General features: G+C 37.8%; 1 protein-coding gene across 1 annotated transcript in view; it reads right to left on the bottom strand.

The window, feature by feature from the left end:
* Positions 1–1,178: 1,178 nt before the first annotated feature.
* CPS1 (carbamoyl-phosphate synthase 1) overlaps positions 1,179–17,191 on the bottom strand; it is a 144,072-nt gene continuing 128,059 nt past the window's right edge. The window contains exons 34-38 of the mRNA XM_081582737.1: positions 15,855–15,953; positions 5,807–5,866; positions 4,960–5,072; positions 2,997–3,126; positions 1,179–2,279 (exon numbers count right to left, since the gene is read on the bottom strand). Coding sequence (XP_081438863.1) covers positions 2,181–2,279; positions 2,997–3,126; positions 4,960–5,072; positions 5,807–5,866; positions 15,855–15,953 — 501 coding nt within the window. The 3' untranslated portion in view covers positions 1,179–2,180. The remainder of the gene's footprint in view (positions 2,280–2,996; positions 3,127–4,959; positions 5,073–5,806; positions 5,867–15,854; positions 15,954–17,191) is intronic.

The following is a 17,191-nucleotide window of genomic DNA, read 5'->3' as shown; positions in this document are numbered from 1 at the left end:
TGTAATGTGGAGATGACAGCACCTACTCATAAGGATATTTTGAGGATTAAATGGGTTAACTCATATAAACTACTTGAGGAATAGCAGGTACTCCATAATGTTACCAATAGTTACTTATTATGCTGGTGCTCGTGGTACGATGGTGCAAAGTAATACAGCATCAGAAAAGTACTAGACTAGTCAGTGTAGGAGGGATCATAGTATATTATACACTAAAACATTCAGAAACTCATTAAATATTTTCAGGCAAATGAATGGATGATCAGGGAGTGCATTGCCATGATCTTGTGAGGAAGAAGTAATGAAGGTCTCAACCAAGGCCATAAAAAAAGGGAAATAAGCTAAAATCAATTTTGAAAGACTTTGTGCAGATCTACATTAAGGGAAGGTATAAAAGCCATGTTGTCCTCATTATCTTAGAAACTTTACAAAGCCACATCTTAGGTGGTATTTCTAGGCTACCTATGGTGTCACCATGGCCCTTGATACTGTCTATTAGACGATATGGATCAGCCTCTGACAGCCTTCAAATACTTTTCTCTGTGTTACACAAGATATTTTTTTAAGCTTAATTTATTATATGTGTGTGGAAATCTTTGGTCAGTGTGTGATTTTAGCTATATATTTGAAAGAATCTGGGAACGTTGTGCTGGTCCAGTGGTTAAGAATCTTCCTGCCAATGGAGGGGACGTGGGTTTGATCCCTGGAAGGGAAACTAAGATCCCATATGCTATGGAGCAACTAAGCCAGTGCACCACAACTACTGAAGCTCACGCAACTTGGAGCCCATGAGCCATAACTAGAGAATCTGTGCACTGCAACAAAAGACCCTGCATGACACGATGAAGATTCTGCATGTTGCAACTAAGACTCAATGCAGCCACATAAATACTAAAAAAATGAAACGATGCAGATCAAAGGTAGTATATAACCACGTAACAAGAGAATGAATTTTTAATGAGATTTATAAGCAAGGGATGGGAGGAGGAAAAAAAGAGAAATTAACAGCTTCATTATTTTTAATATTAATTTTCTCATACCTTATAGGGCTTTGTGTGGAAAAAAAGAATAAAAAAGATATAATCCTGGCACCAAGCCTTGTTTCATCAGAGAAATGAACAGATTTTGTGGATCAATGTAAAGATAAATGAATAAATAAATGCAAGAATATCACTGTCTTAACTTTCAATAACATTTTATTTAAAAGTTCACAATTAGGGCACTTGTAATAACACAAAAAGTTTAAAAGTGACAAAGGCTGCCCTGTAGGAAAGATTTTTCTTGTATGGAAAAGGAACAAGGACTTTGACTAAAATGTATAAAACTTAACATTGCATCAGGGGACTCAGTAGATCAACAGAATCTATACTCTGAAGGGAATGAACACAACTTCCAAGTTATTCCAAAGTGGGCAGAAAGGAGGGGGATGGCAGAGATGGCATAAATCTGAAGATTTCACTTGGCTCAGGTTAAAAATCCAAAGAGAAACAAGAACAAAACCTCAGCGGTATCCACCATCTGCTGACATACTACAAAACACAAAACTGCAAACCAGTATCCTTTTAAGAAATCCATACTTTAAAGACCTCTGCTACACTTCTCAATTTCAGTTCTGTGGGAGGGGATGATTATATTCCTGGATAAGCCAGAGAGAATGATTATTGAAAAGAAACAATACACAAACATCATGATGGAGGAGTTCATAAATTAAATCCATATTTCATTTGAACCGTTTTTAGAGTATTCTGCCTTGTTATGTGAAAGTGTCCTGAGTATGGCAGATGCTGTTTAAAAATGACAATAGTGTCTGTAAAGGATATATAGAAAGAGTTCAGAAGACAGAGAAGCAACTTTTTCTACCTTGATCATCATTAATCAGCACTACACAATGTTAGTTGCAAAGAAGCACGTAGATAAACTTGGCCCACCAAAAATAAGGCATTAATAAGTGAAGGCTCTCATAAAGAACAGTTACTTAGGGAGGGCACTAAGTAAAATTTTTAAAAAGTGACTGACAACAATTTAATTGTGAAAGAAAAGAATATTAAGGCATACCTAAGTACACTGAAATAAAGTTTGATATCAATATTTGTCTCTAGGAAAGAAAGCTGCAAATCAGTTCCTTAGATAAAAAGTGGCTTAGGTTGATTTAAGAATGGAGACAGGGTGTCTCTGTTTCTCTATAGTTCTTTCCCAGCACTGTACTGCCTGTAGTGGAAGAGACTCTTGGAGTCCACATTGCGAGCTTTCTTCACAGCTTCAGCAAAAAGTTTGGTCACCTGAAAATACGAGGGTAGGAATCTTAGCAACACACATGAAATGAAAGTGAATGTTCAATGAAGCAGGAGCAAAAAGTCAGTTTCTGTTCCTGATTTTCAAAGGGGCATGGGATGAAAGACACAAACATTTTTATTTAATGGGGACTTTCTCCTATATCTCAGACCTCAACATGAATAAGCTTATTTCCCCACACCATTCACAGAAATTGAAACTGACTCAGGGGGAAAAAAATACAATGGCCAGAAATTTATAGGGTCTTGACAAACAGTTCCCCATGTGATAAATTTGGTGGGTCATGTTCAAGTAGAAGAGAACACGCCTTCAATAATCATTTCCTGTGGAGTGGACAAGTGCTTGCACTCTATCTGCATTTTCAACTACCATTAACCTGTTGCTTTTATGCGGTGCCTTTCATTTAGACACAATGGAATAAAATTGCATATCTTTATTACATGCCACATCACACTTTTTATTTAGAGGATATTTGTGTGTGTAATGAGAGAAACATGGTTACCCATGGCTTCTGGTTATCTCAACTCCTTGATCACCAACTATCTCAGGCCATGACCTACCATAATAGACCATTCATTTAGATTCTATTTAGAAATTCTTCTGCTTCCTGAAAGTTACAAGAAAGAGAGAAGAGAGATGTGTACTCTTAAGAGAGACACAGAAATAAAAACCCTCATGTGGACTGTTTGAGGAAAAGAACACACCTGGAAATTAGTGAGGAGAGCAATTCCACTGTCAACAGCTGTCCTCCGAATCACATAATTATCATGGACAAATTTGGTGTTGCTATTGGGGAGGTTAATCACCAGGTCAATGCTGCCATCTCTAATCAATCTGGAGAAATAAACAAAATAAATACAAGCTTGCAGGTGACAATGTATATTTTATAATTAGTTTTCAAACTACTAACATAAATTACTCTTAAAACCATTCAAGTCAATGGCATACTGAGTTGACTGACATCTGCCCTCCTTTATTCCTAACTAGATGTTCAAACTATACACATTCAGGGGCTATAATATTTTTATTGTGTTCTTGGAAGAATGCTGTTGAATGTCTAACTAATCGAATGGAAATATATGTTTTATCTTTAAAATGCTACTGATAGCAAGAATTGGTAATTTGCCAGATAATTACTTATTTTACAAGGAGGTGGTTCTTCCAGCATTGAAGGCCATTCCACTCCCCACCCTTCACACCCGCTTCATATCAACTTTACTTCACTGCCTGCTTCCTAGTGTCTCAGCTGATGTTATGAAATACAGGTTGCCTGATTTTGAATTAAACCACTTCACATTCTGTTTCTGGGCTGCAATAAACATTAGGAGATATTTAAATGTCAAAAGCAGAAAGCAGTACTAATTCTTGTTTGACAAAGCCCTAAGAAGGGCTTCTGGGCTTCCCTAGTGGCTCAGTAGTAAAGAACTGCCTGCCAGTGCAGGAGACACAAGACACGCAGGTTTGATCCCTGGGTTGGGAAGATCCCCTGGAGAAGGAAGTAGCAACCCACTCCAGTATTCTTGCCTGGACCCATGGACAGAGGAGCCTGGCAGGCTACAGTCCATAGGGTCACAAAGAGTTGGACGCAACTAATCGACTAAACAGCAACAACAAAGAAAGGCTTCTAGCATCATTGGAATAATTTGCCTTCTTTTATTAATTTGATAATGATTTGTAGGTTACTTTCTTAAGAGCCCTAACAGATAGTATATCATATACTATTTGTTAGTTTTGACTTAGCCATTCAGTAGGCTGTAACATCCTGGAGCAACTGAGAATTATCTCCTATGTACCTACACCACATAGTTCTGTATGTGTTAATGTATCAGTGTTCCTGAAGGCTCAGGTAGTGTGCTGAAATAAATGTCTTACAAAACCTAATGAAAAAATAGCCTAAGGCATAATAACCAACCTGATTAAAGAATGGCAAATCAGGTAAATAGATGACATTATCATATCTCTCCCCATGGTGCCCTTCAAGCAGCAAGTTCTCAATAAATTGACTGTTTCATTGATGCACAACCTCAGTGAAATGCAGCTGGTCAATCTTACACTTGATATACACATATATACACAGTGCAAGTTGACATAAAACACAAAGCACTGCAATACTTTCTTTGGGCCCATGATTCTCATCACTGAGATCTTGGTTGCTGTCTGTCAAAGGAATGGGCATTTACTTGGAAATATTTTGAAAGATGCTACATATCACCATGTACATATATGGCATTATGTGTTTTACAATAATAGCAAAGTTCATGAGAAGGAAGCTTTACTATCATGCACAAGTTTCCTCATTTTAAATTGGTTAACTAAAAAGACTTAGAAGACTTGCAATAGGGTGAGGTGATATATTTATATCATGCATGTGTGCATACTCAGTTGCTCCGTCGCGTCTGACTCTTTGTGACCCCACGGACTGTAGCCTGCCAGGCTCCTCTGTCCATGGGATTTTCCAGGCAAGAATACTGGATTGGGTTGCCGTTTCCTCTTCCAAGGTATTTGCCTGACCCAGGGATAGAACCTGTGTCTCTACAGCCTCTTGCACTGGCAGGTGGATTCTTTGCCACTGAGCCACCTGGGAAACCTCATATTTATATCATACTAATTCCCAAAGTTAATTCTCCATCTATTTGGTTATCTCAGAATAACCTGGCCAGTTCTTACTTTCTGATGGGTGAGAGGCTGGGATTCTGTCCTTCTTGAGATGGCCATGCCACTGGGGTAGCAGGTACATTGTTGGCATTGAGCCAGTCTGATGTGGCTTCCGTGGCAAAGAGCTGCATTTAAAATTTTTTTAAAAAGTCAGTTATTGTATCAAGGAAAAGCTTTCATGGAGCAAAGGGACCCATTGGGACACATGAGTCATTTAAAACATAGAGCAGGAAAAAATGGTGAATATGAGATGCAAAATGATGTCAGAAATAGAGATTAAGACAGAATCTAGAGTTATAGGCATTTAAAATATTTTTAAAATATTTGCAATAAGAAAAAAAATTAATAACCTCAACTGTAGCTGCTTTTGTAGGAGAGAAAAAGAAAGAGTTATTGGTGACGGAAAATTCAGTTGTCAGACCAATAAAGCCTCATGACCACGGGCCCCCCCTGAGCCTTGGGACTCATTCTATTTCACAGAACCAGGCTTTATGTGCGGATATTCATGGCAAAGAAGCTCTGCCTGTAACTGTTGGAAAGTATGACTTCATATGGAAACGGGAAAAGGAAAAAGGGAAAATATATGGAAATGCATTGAAACTTTATCCCAGTTCTGTGTTAGGAAAATTCCCTAGGTTTTTAGCCAGCAAATTTAGCAAGTTTGTGGTAATTGTGGTAAAACTTAAAACTAGTCTTTCTAATTAGTTTATTTCATTGAAGCTTTGAAACTATCAAGTTAATCATAGTTTTCATATGGGGAGGTCATATCTTGCATGATTTTATCCCCCAATATTCTTTAATATTCTTTTTTGTGATAGATTGCTGACAGAAAACAATTAAGAAAAATAATATCACATACCTTGAAGCCTTCATTGTGTAATTGTTCAGCCACACCAAGGAATTGTGGACGGAATGATTGCTGAAATTACAGGAATTTAACAAAATTCACTTTCTAGATACACATTATTAATTTAGTCATGCAATACAGCATTCTGTCATGTCATGAAAGGAAATGCCATGTGTTGCCTGGTGCTTTATATTCAAAGATGACAAGTTTCATCCTCCTAGAGTGAGTATAAACTCTTACTTGTTTTCTCATATAGATGAAATTCCATCCACATTGTCTTGCTTTCTACTGTCTTACTTTTTACACCTCAAATTCTTTTACTCATTGTTTAATCTATTGAGTGTCTGAGTATAGAGTCAGATTTACCCCTGGATTTACTTCTGGATGGATCATTTTCCTGGTTAGAGAGAATTTAAAGTCATCTCTATTAGGTGCTCAATGCCACATCAGCCTTTTTGGATGTTTTGCCTTTCAACCTGTTCTAATTGCTGGATTCTAAGTTGGGACTGCACTTCAATTCCTAGGCCTTGACCTAGCAATTCATGCAAAGTTCCCTACAAGTCAATCATTTGGAACTCAGTTGGGCATTTATTCTAAAGCAAAGAGTAAAAGAATGGACTCTGGAGTCACTAAGCTGCATTTCACTGGGTCTTTACCATGCATTTGTATAAAAAGTTAATGTCTTTGAGCCTCCATTTCCTCATTTATAAAACAGTAACTCGGATATTAGTGTATCTAATTCTTGATGGTCCAAAATAAATTGTGTGACCTTGACCAGCTTACTTAACCTCTCTGTGATACACTTTCCTCAACTGTTAAATAGGAATAATAGTACAGAGGATGAGATGGTTGGATGGCATCATCAACTCAATGGACGTGAGTTTGAGTAAACTCTTAGAGATAGTGAAGGACAGGGAAGCCCAGCATACTGCAGTCCACTGGGTTACAAAGAGTCAGACACAACTGAGTGACTGAACAACAACAAAATGTCATAGGGTCCCTGTGAGTATTCAATGAGTGAAGTCCTGCATAAGTGTTAGTACAGTGATCATACTCAATCGCTCAGTTGTGTCCAATTCTTTGCAACCCCATGGAATGTAGCCCTCCAGGCTTCTCTGTCCATGGGATTCTCCAAGCAAGAATATTGGAGCAGATTCCCATTTCCTCCTCCAAGGGGATCTTCCCAACTCATAGATGGATCGAACCCACATTTCCTGCATTGGCAGATGGATTATTTACCACTGAGCCACCTGGGAAGCCACCAATTTAGCACAATTGCTGGCTCATTAATAGTTATCATCAAATATTATTATTATTAAAATAATTGTTTTTTCAGCCTCACAGAGGCTAGATTCCTGTCCCTGCACTCTAGCTCTGAAGCCTGGGTTCCTCTACTGGCTGTCACACTTAGATCACAAACCAGTATCATCCTCACATATGTTTTCCTTCCCACCAGGCTCCTTAACATTCAATCTCGCTGTTCAGATATTTTCTTAGAATTGTGTGCTCTTCTGAAAACCCCAGCTGGACCCACTCAATTTCTGAGTCCTGCCTTTCCTGGACTGTCTGTCGCCATCAGGGTTCCTTAATTCTGAACACACTTCCTTCCTGTGACCAAAAGTACATATTTGCAATACAGTGATCAGGGTGGAAGAAAACAAGCTCAGTAGCCTATCCAATTGTCAGCTTCTGACCTTGACCACATTAACATGAATGTCTGAGTAATCGAACTAAACAGAATATGCAAAATTGTACAAAGTTAAAAACATATCCATTCTGCTTCAAATGAGAAATCTTTCACATTTTTTGAACTGTTTACAATAGTTTGTAAACAGATGATATAATTTGGTTACTCTAGAAAATATTTTATAATCTATTAGAAATTATATTAGTAATGGTTGAGAAAAGTCATGGATATGATCTTATTTCAGTTTCAGAGAAACTAAGAACTGTGATAAAACATCCAGATTCTTGCACAATTTTGTTAATGTTCAGCCCACAAAACTTCCTAATACTTACTTGTAGAGGCTTTTTGAGAAAAGATCTAAATCCTAGGTAGAGACCCCAAGACTATGTTCAAATATAAAATTCTTTCAGAATCTGGCCCTCTCAATCCCAGAACTGCAGTTTTATGAGAGGAAACTATTGGCAAATAGAAAAGATAAATGCAACAGGATGAATCTCAGCTAAAGCAGGCTCAGGGGTTATTCACGACAGCCTTCTAGAACACAAATTGTAACCATGCCCAAGGCAGTAGCTTTTCATTCCCACTTAGGACCCAACAGGAAGAAATGGGCTTAGATGCAAGACGTTCATGGCTAGATATAAAATTAAATAAATACAAAATCAGAGAGTAACTCAAGACATTAAGGTAATTTAATGACTTTTGTGGCAGTCTCTTTAAGAATAGATTAGGCAGAACATTAAGACAATCTTTTTACTCATTTGATTCTGCTTAGAAAGCAAGGGACTGAATTAAATGGCATTTTAGGTTTTCTTTGTGTTTTAGACTTCTTCAAATATAGCAAATACATGTGAAATATTCTAAATAAACCTCTGAATTTCATCAAGCACACCTAAAATGGAACATTATCTTGTGAACCTCTGCTAACCACACAACAGACATAAGGAATCATCAAAGCACACTGGAAGCTCACCATAAAGGTAACCAACAAACACTTTTTGACCTGTTGATACATTAGTCATGTACTATTCTCAATCTCTTACATTTCCCCCTAGCAAAAAGTCACTAATAATATATGGCCATGTGATAACATAACATTGCATTGATTTTCTAAAATACCATTTCACAGGTATAATAGTTCTCAAGATGTGGCCTCCAGAGAATCAGCATCACCTGGGAATTTGCTTAAATTATGAAAACTTGGGCCTTACCCCTAGATCTATAGAATCAGGAACTCTGGGAGTGGGTCCCAGGGATCTTCAGTTTAACAAACCCTCCAGTGATTCTGACGCACGTTTAAATTTAGGAATAGGAAGCAAGAGGGGATAAGAGGACTACCCTTCATCCATTTTGTAATTCAAAGTGAAGATGCATTAACCTTGGCCAAAGACACTATGAAAAAGGTTGAGGGAGGAGTACTAGACTATAATTTTTTTTTCTTTGCCATTTTAAAGTAAAATAAGTCAGCAAGTCCTCTAAGACCTGCAGACACCAGTCAGAACCTCATTATGGAGCTGTTTCAGTGCTGTCCCCCAAGTGGAAAAGATAAATATTCGACATGACAGTATTGGCAGTTTCCAGCCAGGGAACTACTCTGCCTTCTGGTCTGGGGTGTTGGCTTTCATAGTCACATTATAAACTTCTATCAAACATGTATTGAACACTTGTGACACATAAAATAGCCTCTCTACAAAAAGAAATTACAGCTGTCAGCTTGCATCTGAGTAGCCCCAGATTTAATAGCTGAATGAAAATACCTGGGTAAGAAACCATTTGTTACTAAAGGTGAAAAGGACAAGCTGATTTATTTCCTGGAAAACATTTGTAGAAAGAAAGTCCTTTAAAAGTGAAATATAAATATAAATATATATATATGTATACATATATATATATGTATACATATATATATATTTCCTCCAATTATCATTTCACATTAATCCAAATTCTGGCTACAGAACCAAAAGCTAAGTTAAGATGGTGTGATGTCTGTGGACTTTACAGGGATGTCAGGATTGACAACTCTATGGTTGTTCATAATGATTCTGTATAGAAGATAAAAGGTTATTCATGTCACTTAGAGTTGTCTTTTTCAAATAAAATGCTTGCTTTGTGTTTCTGAGCCATGCTGAAGCACAGATGTCAGGATGGGGGCTCTCTATAAGCATCACTGAATAGCCCAATCAGAGGGGGAAAAACAGCAAGGGCTCTTGATCTGCTCTAGAGTAAATCATTTATTGTTGAAGAGTGTTCCAGAAAACTTCAAGACAAGGTAGATTGCCCACTCATGGAAACTAAAAATAAATCCTGATGGGATGAAAAGAGGCTGGAAATATTGCAGGAAAATCAAAGTTGATTTTGTTGCCACATAAACCTATATTATGCCTTTCTTATATTAGGATTTATGCTTTAAAAGGCTCTTGGTAGACACACAGTGCCTGTAATAGTTAAGTTGACAAGAATCCTTTGATAAAACCTAAATCTTGATTTTTCCCCCTAAATCCTAGTTATGCAAGATTGATGTTATAAAAATATTTCAAATTTCTCAGATAATTTGACCATAGGGTTAATAGTGAATGGACAGAAACAGTCTATGTGCATAAAGGAGTAGGATAAGAAAGAGAAGAGAAAGAAAAATTAGGAAAATAAATATAACCAACAAGCATGTATATACACTCACATGCACATACACACACACAATCTATTTATTAAATGTTGAAAAGTGGTTGATACTTGCTAGTGATAAACTGCTACTTAAAATATGTGTTAAACAACCAATAATAAGAAAAAATATTTCCTGTATCAGAGTCACTTTCGCCTTTCCTCCATAGTTCTATTTTCCCCCTAGTTTTCTCTTGCAACCTGTTATGAAAAATTAGAGTTAAGTTTTCTTCAATTAAATCCTTTACTCATAGCAGTAGCTGCCTCAGGATGGGGTGATGAAGAGAAAAGAAGGTCTTTTGAATGAGTTTATATGAATTCTTCTGGCTAAGTGAAATCGTGTTAAGTAAGATGATTTTTTAAGTACAGTGTATCATGAAATATAGATTCTAATTACTTTATTCACAGTTGCTATGAAGTTTAGGTTTATCCCATTCTAACTAAGAAGATGCCCAGTGAGTTTTAGCTATTAACTCTGATTAGTACATTCTATCATATTGTTCAGTCAAATTTATGACTCTACATTTTAAAAAATTCACTACAAATTAAAATCTTCCATATAGTAATGAAGAGATTATACACTGACTATTGGTGATAGCAGCTTTTCTTTGCTTCTCATATAAAGCAGTTTATAAAATAGTTCTTACCTATGTCTAGAGATTTAGAATCTTGATGATTAGTTTTACCACAGCTGCAAGTATTTTATTAAATGTCAGTTTATTAAATATTTCCTTGAATATACTTTTAAGTTCTGTAATTAAAATACATATACATTTAAATCCCTAATGTTATGCACATGTGCACAGAAAGTTCTTTGCAAAAATTCATGTGGCTGCTAGAACATTGATTTCTTTAAAAAAGAATAAACTGAAAGGTAGAACATTGCTTTTAGAAGCCTTCTTTCTTCCCTATGAACTTCCTTCTTTCCCTACAAAGCAAAAATTCTGTTCACTGTTGCCAAAATCATACTAGTACTTCATAGGGATCAAATTAATTTTTGCTTTACATTTCCCTGCAGCACTGGAACCAAACAAGGCACAATTTTATACATCACTGCCTTCTTAAAGTGGTATTTTAAAATGTTAGCACTATTATGATTAGTTGTGAGGACGGGGACTAAGGGCATGGTCTCCTCTGAATGCCCCCAGGTCTCACATTAAACTTTAAGCCATATCTGGAAGCTGGACAAATACTCTCATACTTGTGACTTAATAATACTTAATACCCATTATAACGTGATGAGTCTCTCATATGGTGTGATGTGTCTCTAAATTGCCATTAAGCTTCACAATTGCAAGTCATCTTGTTAGCCTCTGTTCTAACTGTTCTCCATTGCCCTTCTGGCACCTTTATGAAGCAAAATCCCAAGTTACTCCTTGCAGAAACTTCTCCAAAGCCACCCATCCAGTCTACAGAGTCTAATTTGCTGATACTAAGGCACCCTAATGCAACAGCATCTATAATAATAACCCACTACTTGAAAATACCAGGTATTATTCTAATTATAATTTTATTGATGTGTACAGAACCCTGCAGGGTTTGAACTGATTGGAAGTATGGCAGGGGTGATAGATAAGACCATCCGTTGTTTTTATAGGCCCAGGGATTGCTAACCTCCAATGAAAGTGAATGATTAGTTGAGAAAAATCTAGTATTTTTTTTAGAAAATGTATAAACAAATAGTTTGTATATTCTTGCAATAATTAATTATTCCAAAGAGTAATAAGAGTTTTCTGGCTCCCATTTTGCCCTAAGATTTACATTTGACTTGCAATAATAAACCATTGATATACTTTTCATAGTATGAAGATATTCACTTACAATTACTACACCCTGCTTTGACTTAGAAGGTTTCAGTTCAGTTCAGTCGCTCAGTCGTGTCCGACTCTTTGTGACCCCATGAATTGCAGCACTCCAGGTCTCTCTGTCCATCACCAATTCCCAGAGTCTACCCAAACCCATGTCCATCGAGTCGGTGATGACAGCCAACCATCTCATCCTCTGTCATCCCCTTCTCCTCCCGCCCCCAATCCTACCCAGCATTAGGGTCTTTTCCAATGAGTTAACCCTTCGCATGAGGTGGCCAAAGTATTGGAGTTTCAACTTTAACATCAGACCCTCCAGTGAACACCCAGGATTGATCTCTTTTAGGATGGATTGATCGGATCTCCTTGCAGTCCAAGGGACTCTCAAGAGTCTTCTCCAACACCACAGTTCAAAAGCATCAATCCTTCGGTTCTCAGCTTTCTTCACCATCCAACTCTCACATCCATACATGACCACTGGAAAAACCATAGTCTTGACTAGATGGACTTTCGTTGGCAAAGTAATGTCTCTGTTTTTAAATATGCTGTCTAGGTTGGCCATAACCTTCCTTCCAAGGAGTAAGCGTCTTTTAATTTCATGGCTGCAATCACCATCTGCAGTGATTCTGGAGCCCCAAAAAATAAAGTCTGACATTGTTTCCACTGTTTCCCCATCTATTTCCCGTGAAGTGATGGGACCAGATGCCATGATCTTAGTTTTCTGAACGTTGAGCTTTAAGCCAACTTTTTCACTCTCCTCTTTCACCTTCATCAAGACGCTCTTTAGTTCTTCTTCACTTTCTGCCATAAGGGTGGTGTCATCTGCATATCTGAGGTTATTGATATTTCTCCCGGCAATCTTGATTCCAGCTTGTGTTTTTTCCAGCCCAGTGTTTCTCATGATGTACTCCACATATAAGTTAAATAAGCAGGGTGACAATATACAGCCTTGACGTACTCCTTTTCCTATTTGGAACCAGTCTGTTGTTGCATGTCCAGTTCTAACTGTTGCTTCCTGACCTGCATACAGGTTTCTCAAGAGACAGGTCAGATGATCTGGTATTCCCATCTCTTTCAGAATTTTCCACAGTTTATTGTGATCCACACAGTCAAAGGCTTTGGCATAGTCAATAAAGCAGAAATAGATGTTTTTCTGGAACTCTCTTGCTTTTTCAATGATCCAGTGGATATTGGCAATTTGATCTCTGGTTCCTCTGCCTTTTCTAAAACCAGCTTGAACATCTGGAAGTTCACGGTTCACGTATTGCTGAAGCCTGGCTTGGAGAATTTTGAGCATTACTTTACTAGCATGTGAGATGAGTGCAATTGTGCGGTAGTTTGAGCATTTTTGGCATTGCCTTTCTTTGGGATTGGAACGAAAACTGACCTCTTCCAGTCCTATGGCCACTGCTGAGTTTTCCAAATTTGCTGGCATACTGAGTGCAGCACTTTCACAGCATCACCTTTGAGGATTTGAAATAGCTCAACTGGAATTCCATCACCTCCACTAGCTTTGTTCGTAGTGATGCTTTCTAAGGCCCACTTGACTTCACATTCCAGGATGTCTGGCTCTAGGTGAGTGATCACACCATCGTGATTATCTGGGTCGTGAAGATCTTTTTTGTACAGTTCTTCTGTGTATTCTTGCCACCTTTTCTTAATATCTTCTGCTTCTGTTAGGTCCATACCATTTCTGTCCTTTATCGAGCCTATCTTTGCGTGAAATGTTCCCTTGGTATCTCTAATTTTCTTGAAGAGGTCTCTAGTCTTTCCCAATCTGTTGTTTTCCTCTATTTGTTTGCACTGATCGCTGAGGAAGGCTTTCTTATCTCTCCTTGCTATTCTTTGGAACTCTGCATTCAGATGGAAATATCTTTACTTTTCTCCTTTGCTTTTCGCTTCTCTTCTCTTCCCAGCTATATGTAAGGCCTCCTCAGACAGCCATTTTGCTTTTTTGCATTTCTTTTCCATGGGGACTTTCTTGATCCCTGTCTCCTGTACAATGTCATGAACCTCTGTCCATAGTTCATCAGGCACTCTGTCTATCAGGTCTAGTCCCTTAAATCTATTTGTCACTTCCACTGTATACTCATAAGGGATTTGATCTAGGTCATACCTGAATGGACTAGTGGTTTTCCCTACTTTCTTCAATTTAAGTCTGAATTTGGCAATAAGCAGTTCATGATCTGAGCCACAGTCTGCTCCTGGTCTTGTTTTTGCTGACTGTATAGAGCTTCTCCATCTTTGGCTGCAAAGAATATAATCAATCTGATTTCGGTGTTGACCATCTGGTGATGTCCACATGTAGAGTCTTCTCTTGTGTTGTTGGAATAGGGTGTTTGCTATTACCAGTGTGTTCTCGTGGCAAAACTCTATTAGCCTTTGCCCTGCTTCATTCTGCACTCCAAGGCCAAACTTGCCTGTTACGCCAGGTGTTTCTTGACTTCCTACTTTTGCATTCCAGTCCCCTATAATGAAAAGGACATCTTTTTTGGGTGTTAGTTCCTGAAGGTCTTGTAGGTCTTCATAGAACCATTCAACTTCAGCTTCTTCGGTGTTACTGTTTGGGGCATAGACTTGGATTACCATGATATTGAATGGTTTGCCTTGGAAACAAACAGAGATCATTCTATCGTTTTTGAGATTGCATCCAAGTACTGCATTTTGGACTCTTTTGTTGACCATGATGGCTACTCCATTTCTCCTAAGGGATTCTTGCCCACAGTAGTAGATATAATGGTCACCTGAGTTAAATTCACCCATTCCAGTCCATCTTAGTTCGCTGATTCCTAGAATGTCGATGTTCACTCTTGCCATCTCCTGTTTGACCACTTCCAATTTGCCTTGATTCATGGACCTAACATTCCAGGTTCCTATGCAATATTGCTCTTTATAGCATCGGACTTTGCGTCTATCATCATATCGTTTTTGCTTTGGCTCCATCCCATCATTCTTTCTGGAGTTATTTCTCCACTGATCTCCATTAGCATATTGGGCACCTACTGACCTGGGGAGTTCATCTTTCATTGTCCTATCTTTTTGCCTTTTCATACTGTTCATGGGGTTCTCAAGACAAGAATTTACTAAGTAATAATATTTCAAGAACTTCCACAGTACACTGTGGGATGGGCTGACTTTCTTAAGCCCATTAGGCCACTGCCCTTTAAGAGCTTTCAGTCAGTCATGGAGAACTTTTAATTATGTTAAGAAAATTTCTCAAATAATGCCCATATCTTCTTCAACTCTGAATCTTTGATATTTAGAAATTGAATTGTGAGTGAATGAATGTAATGAAGGAAAGAACGGAGTTTTGGAGGGGGTAATATTCACTTCAGTTTGGGATATGTTGGGTTTTGAGACATCCAGATAGAGGTATCCAGCAAACTGCTGGAAACAGAGGATGGCTGAGAATAAAGATTTAAAGATGATAGTTTTAAATGGGAGAGTGGATACACGTGAATGAGCTGGCAAAGGGGAAAGTCAAGAGAAAACGCTAGACACAGACACAGAAAGAAGCCGTGAGACCAACTTTATGGAAAGCTTATATTCAGAGGCTAAGGAGATGGTACTAAGAGCAAGCCAGGTAGAAAAGATGTAACCAAGGGAAAGAACAGAGTCTTTTTAAAGGTACCCTAAATCTCATTCAGAAAAAACATCCTTCACTAGAGCTCTTTTTCTTTCTTTCTTTTTTTTTTTTTTGTTTATTCACTTATTTGTATTGGCTGCTACAACAGAAAAAGGCAAAAATTCAAGGAACATACAGAGAAAAAAATGTACATTATTTGTCAAATTTGCTGGCTTTTTAGTGGAATTTTAAAAATATTTCCCCTCTTCTCTAACATCATTAAGGTCACTTCCCCTACCAGCTGCCAGCACATGTCCACAGTCATGCACACAACCACATACAACCTACCTGAATTCCAATCAGGATGCCTTTCTGGGGTATCTTAAATCCTGTGGAAAGCATTGCCTTTAGGAAAGCTGTATGAATACCTTCACCAAAGCAAGCCACCTGTTTAGAAGAAATGAAAAAAAATAAAGTAAAAGGAAGCAAATGACAGTCACCAAACCCCACCAAAAAAGAAACACAAATGAAGTCATAGATTCCTATGTTAGATTTTATTGAGTTGCCCAAAGACCATGCAATCTGAATCTAGGGATTAAAAGTCTGGCTAGGGAAGATGTATCTTATGTTTTTAATTAAACATAATGAATGAATAAGCAATTCTTTTCTCCATCCAACAACACTCAATGGAGCAACATAACTGGATTCTACTGTGAGATATTTGGATACAAATTACAGCTTCTGGCCTGTAATATGGTGAGCTGCCAAATGTTAATACGAATTAATGTTTAAATAATAGTATATGTCATGTATACTATGCATCAATACATGAATTCACGGGTCAGGAGCACAAATGTGTAACTGCTAATCAGTTGGTTAGGAGTTATTTCATACATATGTGAAAGCCTTCTGAGAAATTCAGTAAATCTGTGAAAATCTCAAAGGAACTTGTTCATTATTATTACCTTCATAAAATGAGGCAATATACCTTGCTATCAGTTCTGAATACTACAGCCCAAAGTAAAAAAAAGAAAAAATCCAAATTAATATATAGTGTTGGGATATACAAGCCTTTCTCTAGGGTAATAGCACTACAATATAACTACAAGTTGATTAGCTACACTAACTGTAGAATAAGGGGTTAATCTGAGCATGATGGAAGTAGGCCATGCTATGTACATCATTATTTGACACAGGTACAGAATCACCATTAGCGTAAATAACACTGATGGCTAAGTTCATTCTTTAAGCAAGTGACTCCTTTACTGTCAAAGGAAAGTTCTCATGACTATGCTTTTCAGTGGACCACCAGGACCTGCTGCTTTTTACACCACAGTGAACATTTTCTGTGTTCAAGTACTGGCTAACCAACTTAAAGAATGTCAACCTAAGTTAATGGGACCCAAACCCTACTGAAAGAACCTACGCAATTTCATCATAAGTGCATATACAAACACAAGGTTTCAGCAGTTTTCTACAAAAAACACAGAAAGTAGTTACAGAGGTGCTAATAGTAAAGAACCTGCCTGCCAATGCAGGAAATGCAAGAAATGTGGATTCAACGCCTGGGTTGGGAAGATTCCCTGGAGAAGGGAATGGAAAACCACTCCAGTATTCTTACCTATAAAATCCCATGGACAGAAGAGCCTGGTGGGCTACAGTCCATGGGGCACAGAGAGTCAGAC

The sequence above is a fragment of the Giraffa tippelskirchi genome, chromosome 3 (genome assembly GCF_054371585.1).
Source record: "Giraffa tippelskirchi isolate mGirTip1 chromosome 3, T2T-mGirTip1v1.2.pri, whole genome shotgun sequence".
NCBI lineage: Eukaryota > Metazoa > Chordata > Mammalia > Artiodactyla > Giraffidae > Giraffa > Giraffa tippelskirchi.
This window is presented reverse-complemented; position numbering and strand designations above follow the sequence as displayed.